The following is a 7,917-nucleotide window of genomic DNA, read 5'->3' as shown; positions in this document are numbered from 1 at the left end:
TATATAATATATATATCCTCACCCTCAATAATATATCATTTGTCCTTATATTTATCAACATTGTATAATGCCCATAACATATACTAATATATAATTATTAATTATCATACATTATTTTCGAAGAATGTTTATCTCATGAAATGGTTGTGCACGTCATTTTTACAACGAATATTTTTGCAATTTATTGCTTGTTTTTATCATTAAATATTTCCATAGCTATTGCCTCATTCGTTTGTTGCAGGAATGACGTGGCACAACCGTTGCGTTGTATTATCCTATTTCAGAAGCCCACACTATATATGAGTTACCACTGGCTGCCACCCGGCACATTCAATTTATTTTATGTTTATATCAAGTTTATTTATAATAAAATATTATTTTACAATTCGTTTATTTTCTATTTTATAATTTCATTTTCAGTATAAAATCACTTTCAATTATATTTTTAATTAGTAACTTTGTATTTTCCTCCCAATTTCATTTTGTAAGTTTATATGCAATTTATTTGATATAAATTTCCTTTTGATTTATATTTAGTTTCCTTTTTTATATTTACATCCAATTTTATAATTCGTTAACACGTTTCGACATCTTATAAGTCTTACACATACACTCTTATGCATTACCAAGAATATATTATAAAGAGTGAATATGGGCAAAAACGAGCTCCTGGGCTCTTTGCTTAGAGGAGAGCACATGGTCCGACCATCGACCATCATTGCCGATCAGCCACCTTCCACCGCCACCTCATCCCTAAACATTAATCTCAAAACCTCTAGAAGAGGTAAAACAGGATCAAATTATAATGAAATATAAGCTGTAAACAATTTTAGAAAAGGGGGATTTACATTTTTTTTTGAATTGGTAACATAAAGTTTGAGAAAATTGATTCGTGGAGTGCAATTTTTCAAATGATATAAACACTGAACAACATTCTGCTAAAATTATAGGTTCAATGAACTTTTTCCTTCCCCGTTAACAAAATAAATGTTTTTGCCATAATTTTACTTTTTGATAATAATAAATGTTTCATTAATGAAGAAATAAAAGTACAACTTACTAATTAATGATAACATAGAACAATATATTTAAGAAGGATAGAATAAAAATCTCAACTCAATAATAATTTTTTTTATCAATATTCGTCAGTCGTTAACAAAGTTTGTTAATTGTGCAATTCGGCGATACAGCTGCTCCATTCAATATTTATTTTTAAATCACAAACCGACTATTGAATCTTTAAACGAGTCCGACTATATGTGAATGCAAGACATTGCCTTGATTTTGTATCTTAATCACAACTATCAATAGCTTCATTTTCCGATTTAGAAATAAGAACATTATCAACTACCTAAAAACAGTAAACCCTCAAAAGTTTGTCCTGATCCATAGCTTGATTTCCGATTTCAATGCATAACCAATAGCAATCAAACATAAACAAAAAAAAAAACATTAATTAGTTTTGTTTTCTCTCTCCATCACAATAACCAAATAGATTAACAAATTAAAATTGCATTTCTGAATCAAAACATCAATGAAAACTCATTCAATTATTTTCACCCCAAACCAAAAACAAAATTCACAACACATGCATCCACAACTACATCTCAATGCCCTAGTAATTAAATATCAATTAACCTCAAATACCAATTAAACAATCACTGATTAATTATGATGGAATCAGAACTTCAAAACCTCATCATCAAATTATCATCAACAACATCTTCAAGAAGTAATTGTCCTTCGCCGCAAGATCAAGAAGCGGTATTCGATGAATATGAGCATAGGTACACAAGTTTGAAAGATATAATTCTTGATTCACCTCCAAGTAATCTTGCATTAAGCTATGATCAATCATATTATCATGAATTTGATCCTTCAAATATTATGATCAGAAATCAATTAGTGAAGCATGCCGCCTCCGTTTACGTTCAATCCGCTACGATACTCGTTAATAGAAATCAAAATTGGGTTTCAAGATTTTGGGAGCAAGTGAAAATTAGGGTTTCATCATTTTCTTGTTGGAATTGCTATTATTTTTGTGACCCCTTAAGAGCATGCTTTTTGGCTATATATTATTCCGTTGGTGGTGCTTTGAATAGGATGATGATTATTAGAGAATAATTGATGATGATTAGTAGTACTGTAATTTATATATTTTTAATTATTACTTTTGTGTTTAATTTCCTCATTGCTTTATTTTGTAATTATAAAACAATGTTGTTGTAAAGTATTTATAAAGTTACAAGTTAATTCAAGATTGTGCATTATAAATTGTCAAAATAATTACTTATTTGTTTATATTCTGCATCATGCTTGTAAAAGATAACTTAGAAACTATTTTTAATTCATGATATTGTTAAATTTGAAACGCACTCATTTAAAATGATTTTTGTATACATTTATAGATCAGCCAGATCAATTCCATCGAAAATCCGTTAATAAATGACATTCCCAACATAATATTGCTATTTACCGACAAAAAAAGTTAATTGGCAGATGAAAATATTAAAATTACTTAATAATTTTATCGATCATAATTATAAAAATATACTGTTAATGTATTTTTTTGTTGATTTTCCTCCTACAAGAATTATAACTTTGAGAAGTTTTCTTTTTAAGAATCAGTGCTTTTAATTTAATACTATTAGCTATTTTTAATTTAAAAAATGGATCATAATTGAAATCTTTGAAAATAATAATAATAAAGGGTAATAACCGGACCAAAGCTTGAGATTAAAACATGATCTGACGGCCAGCATCACTTTCCAACGAAAGCTACTGTTACTATTACTGACTTTGCTGATCAGCCTGAAGCCTGATAGACCTGCCATATAAACGACGGCGTATCAGTCGTTCTTGGTCGGCTTGTCGGTTTCCTTTTCATAATAATCACTATTTATATACACCAAAATCTTAAAGAATCTTACCTTGATTTTATGCCTTAAATTAAACCTAATTATCAACACTTAAATCATTATAATCGTTTAATCCTGGCCGTTGAAACTGCACCACGGCACCACTGAAAAGGTAAAAATTTGACCAAAATGAGTTTCTCATTTCCTATAAAAGAGAATAATTGTGATTCTGAAAAATCAAGTTCCTGAAATTTTTGCCAAAAATTGACACTTTTTCAGAATAATGAGATTGCTATTAATTTGACCATATGATCTCACCGTTGATTCTTCTTCTGCATGCTATATCATTGATTATGTGTGTTCATAGTAGTACTTAGTACTTCCAATCATGAATTCATTAAATAAATAATCTGCTGATTTTTGGTCTCATAATGTTATATTTTATATTTAGGATGTATATTCCGTAACCGTAATTTGATTTGATTGTATAAATATTAAAACCGATCATTTTTTTTGAAAAAAATATAAACGTTAAACCGAACTAAATGGATAAAATTCCGTACGATTTTTGATTTTATCTAAATACTACTATAAAACAATCTATCTTTTTTAAAATTAAAAAGATTAAAAGGTATTAAATTAAAGAATCCAATCTAGATTTAATTGTATAATATTTTATATTTTAGCATTAATTTGTCCGAACTACTGTTATTAAGCATATCAACTGTAATTATATTGAAGAAACACGTGGAAAACATTAAACTATACATGCCGATCAGGCATAAAACTGGATGATTGTGTTAAAAAAACATACTAATATTCGCATATACTCTTGCAAATTAACAAAATAAATTGCTAAATCGCTTTGTATTATATTTTATATTTTAGCATTAATTTATCTGAACTACTATTACTAAGCATATTAACTGCAACTATATCACAGAAACACGTGGAAAACATTAAACTATACATGCTGATCTGACATAAAACTGGATGAATTTGTTAAAGAATATTGCGAATATTATTACACATGTGTAAGTAATATTTGCATATAGTCTTACAAATTAACCAAATAAATTGCTTAATCGCTTTGTTGAAACTTTTTTCAGTCATTGCCATTTTCTTCCTCCATATAATGTATGCCACATGTTATAGATAATAATTTCATGTAATATCCGCTACTGTCAAATTATTTTTAACTGTCTAAATAAAAATCGTTTCAATACATAAAAAATGTAATATTATCTTTGACAAAAAAAATATTATACACATGTATTATCGTCTTCTTTTTCAAATTTTCAAATTTTAAAAATTTAAAAACCGAACTAAATTGAAAACATTATAAACATAATACTAATATTGTGTAACTCAAACCGATCATTTTCGATTCAGTTTCAAGTCGGTTTGGTTCGTTGCACAACCCTCACTACATTGGCTAACAAAGCATTAGCATATGCTTATGTATATGTGTATATATATAGGTAATTAATAGGTATCTGGTTCTGGTCTGATATGCACGTCAAAGAAAGAAAAAAGAAGATTAGTCGTAGAAGAAGAGAAGGGCATGCTTAGAAAGTTGTATAATTAGCGTGGTCTCTTTGTTCGTACACTTAATATTTCCATTGATCAATATATTCAATTCATCAAAGCAGTCAGTTTTTGCCGGGTACTTTCTACACAACGTCCTTTTCTTCTTTATTTTTCAACATTTTTTCTTTAATCTCCGGTTATTTATTTATATTACAGAAAAAAGACCAAACCCTAGTTTTGTTTAACTTGGTTTCGTTTTGTTTTGCTATATATATTGATTGATGTTTGAGTACCTAAATCAATACGATAAAGACTACTGTAATCTGTGTATTTGTCACTGTTTTTTTGTTGTTGTTTTATCCACTTCAAGTCCCCACAAAATCCTTCAATTTTTTCACTTCTCTGTCTCTTTACCCTAACTTTGACCACAGCTAATTCTCTCACTATATATCACACCCACCACATAACTTAATCTTCTTGAATCTTGACATTTCTGGCTTACACTCCTTCAACCAATTAAACCCTGTTCTTGATTCTTGAAACGTTCCATTTTTGATTCTTGAAGAGTTCCTTCTTGAATCTTGACATTTCTTGATCACCTTCGTTCAACAAATTCAACCCCGTTCTTGATTCTTGAAACTTGAAGGTTTTTGTCCTTGATTCTTGATTTTTGAAATATTTCATTCTTGAATTCATACGATGCAGGTAGCTAAGAAATCAATGGCGAGCAGTGTAACCCTAAACAGCGAGAAACCTGCGTCAAAGGCGATGAACCAGCAGCAGCAGCAGCAGCAGCTAGACAATCCATATCAGATCGTTAAACACTTAGCTTCGAGCAATGCGGTGGTTTTGTTCAGCATGAGTGGCTGCTGCATGTGCACTGTGGCTAAGCGTCTTCTTTTTGGCCTTGGTGTTGGCCCCACCATTATTGAGCTCGACCACCACTCCGCCGGTCCCGACGTTCAGGCCGTCCTCTTCCAGATTGCCTCCGAAGGACAGCAGCCAGTTCCGGCGGTGTTTATTGGCGGAAAGTTTCTTGGTGGAATTGAGACACTCATGGCTTGTCATATTAATGGCACTTTGGTCCCTCTTCTTAAGGATGCTGGTGCTCTTTGGCTTTAAGTGCTCAGATTATATTATCAGCTAATTAATTAATATAATTAGTTCTCATTATGTTTTTAATTTCTGTTATTTCAGTTATAGAATGATCAGTATGTTTGTACAGGAAAAAAAAAGGTGATCGACTGATCATATCTTAAATTTTTATAATGTTTCTTGCTTTTGATTACCATTAGGGTATGTTAAATTTGAATTAGTATGCCATAATTAAGTATCACTATAATTCTTATGTTTCAAGAACAAAAACCATGCTAAAGTGTGAGTGAAGAAGAATATTTTATGTGGTATAAAACTATATATTATAATAGTGTAATGAAACGTCATGATCCGTGCAAGAGGAAGCTGCGAGTTGACTAACGGTATCATCAAAGAAAATCATAGGTTTTTGTTTTGTTCTGTAATCTGTCTTTTCTAAATTTCAAGTGCAATGGCCAAAAGATCTCATTTAGGGTTTTCTGATTCTTAATTTCCTTTAGATTTTTATTTATCTAATTCTTTTTTATATTGGATTATGCGGCTCATTTTTCCAATGTATCGAGTTAAGTTGATATTTAAATTCGACCTCATGTGTGTTTCACGGTGGGTGTAAAGTTTGCTCATTCTCCTTCCAAAAAAGACCTAAAAATTTAAAATAAATTAAGAAGGACTAGATAAAGATTAGAAATCTGAAAAAAGATCATATAAATAAAATTCAAAAAATATAAAATCCTAAAAATGAATTTCGGTCTATATATTAACTTTATTCTTTGTCTTTCTGATGAATATTTTAGTGAAATAATTTATATAAAATAGTTTTTCTTTTTAAAGAAAGATGGTCCTGCTAGATTGTACTAGCAGATTAGTTATTGAGATACAAATGATGATTTCATCATTCATCTCCTTTGCACAAAGCTAGCAACAAATTTACTGAAATAATGATTATTTTGCTCCTAATTAACCCATAATTAATGCATGTCCTAAAGGTTCTTATTTTGATAAAATGTAACTCAAGATAAATAACCATTTTGTCGAACAAATTTAAATATGTCATTTAATTAGTTTTATCTTATAACCCCTTATTGAACTAATGAAAAAAAAACCAATAAATTATAACTCAAATATTATAAGTGTTCGATAACAATTTGCAAGATCGTAATTTCACTACAAAAAATACTAAAATTAGGCTTAAATTGTTACTATTAATATATAGCAACAAAAAGAAATTGTGACATATTACTGCTAATAAAATGTTGCCTTTAGTAATTGATAACAAAATTTGCTGTAAAATGCTGTTATAACTTAACTAATGGCAGTAACTTTCAAAATTAATGCTGTAAAATGTTTTTTAGCAACAAAAAAACATTTGCTGTAAAAAAATTTGTTGCCAAATACAGAATTTCTTGTAGTGTTTTTTCTCCAAAAGCGTTTTCCCTCTCTAGTCATTAAAAAATAACAAATCTAAAATGTCTTTTAATTAGCTTTACCCTATGGTCTATGGGTAATATTATTGGATAAATAACACATACTCCTTAACAAAAATACATGCAGAAATCCCACCAGTTTGACAAGGTCACATGGGTTAGTGCGAGAGAAAAATGAGAGGCAGTTGGTACTACGGGTTAACGATATATGTACATATAGCAGCAGGAAAATGATGACTGGTAATATTATAGTCTGTTTTATTATTCGTTTTCCACCAACATTTTATTATAGTCTGATTTCATGACATTCGATTAATTTAAATTGAAATTTTGACCCAAAAGAATTGCTGATTTCCTAAAAAAGAGAATAATTGTGATGCTGAAAGCTAGAATCAGCATCCTGACATTTTTCCCAAAATTTAACTCTTTTTCTAAACAATCATATTTCTCTTCCTTTGACCATATAATCTCACATTACGCCATGATTTTTCTGCATGCTATATATCATTCATTATGTGTCCTGTTTAGGGATAGCAATAGGGAGCAGATTTTCCATTTTTTTATGGAAATTTGCTATTAATGGAGCCGAAGATTTAAAAAAAAATATTTTTATAGATATGGCAATGGAGAAAGTTTATTTTCCATCCACGAATATGGAAAGAGGACGGGTATGTAATCCCTACTCCATAGGGATTCCATTTCCGTCTCTGTGGAGACTCGATATATATATATACATCAGACTTGAGATCGTGTTGAATGTTTATATGGTAGCTTCCGATTTATGATTGAGGAGTGATGGATTAAGAAATTGGGTTATGCTCCACGTATGTGTGAGTGTTCACTGTGATTTTAAAATATGTTTTATTTATACAGATTCGATTTTGTCCAAATGTTTTGATATATTTATATAAAAATATTTTTATGAACAGAGATTTTCAATTTGCAAAATATAAAATTTTGATAAAATAATGATTTTTTTTATCAAGTTTGATTGAAAGAGAATAATTAAT

General features: G+C 29.5%; 2 protein-coding genes across 3 annotated transcripts; both read left to right on the top strand.

Annotated features, from left to right (window-relative positions):
* Window positions 1–1,461: 1,461 nt before the first annotated feature.
* On the top strand, window positions 1,462–2,195 carry LOC126682960 (uncharacterized). Its single transcript, XM_050378755.2, has one exon. It carries the CDS (start codon window positions 1,672–1,674, stop codon window positions 2,122–2,124), a length of 453 nt encoding a protein of 150 aa, XP_050234712.1. The 5' UTR covers window positions 1,462–1,671; the 3' UTR covers window positions 2,125–2,195.
* A 2,187-nt stretch (window positions 2,196–4,382) lies between these two features.
* On the top strand, window positions 4,383–5,730 carry LOC126682609 (glutaredoxin-C9-like). 2 transcript variants are annotated; one of them, XM_050378343.1, is made up of 2 exons: window positions 4,383–4,524; window positions 5,094–5,730. In XM_050378343.1, the coding sequence occupies exon 2, from the start codon at window positions 5,109–5,111 to the stop codon at window positions 5,508–5,510; it is 402 nt and encodes a 133-aa protein (XP_050234300.1). In that variant the 5' UTR covers window positions 4,383–4,524; window positions 5,094–5,108; the 3' UTR covers window positions 5,511–5,730. The 2 variants fall into 2 exon arrangements, with proteins under 2 accessions (XP_050234300.1, XP_050234299.1); XM_050378342.2 differs by lacking the exon at window positions 4,383–4,524 and having other exon boundaries at window positions 4,627–5,730.
* Window positions 5,731–7,917: the final 2,187 nt, after the last annotated feature.

This window comes from Mercurialis annua, linkage group LG5 (assembly GCF_937616625.2).
Source record: "Mercurialis annua linkage group LG5, ddMerAnnu1.2, whole genome shotgun sequence".
NCBI classification, from domain to species: Eukaryota; Viridiplantae; Streptophyta; class Magnoliopsida; order Malpighiales; family Euphorbiaceae; genus Mercurialis; species Mercurialis annua.
The sequence above is the reverse complement of the archived record's forward strand: the minus strand, read 5'-3'. Positions and strand labels throughout refer to the sequence as shown.

Coding starts and splice junctions, on each gene's coding strand:
- LOC126682960 (XM_050378755.2), top strand. CDS start 1,672: ATGATGGAATCAGAACTTCAAAACCTCATCATCAAATTATCATCAACA.
- LOC126682609 (XM_050378342.2), top strand. CDS start 5,088: ATGCAGGTAGCTAAGAAATCAATGGCGAGCAGTGTAACCCTAAACAGC.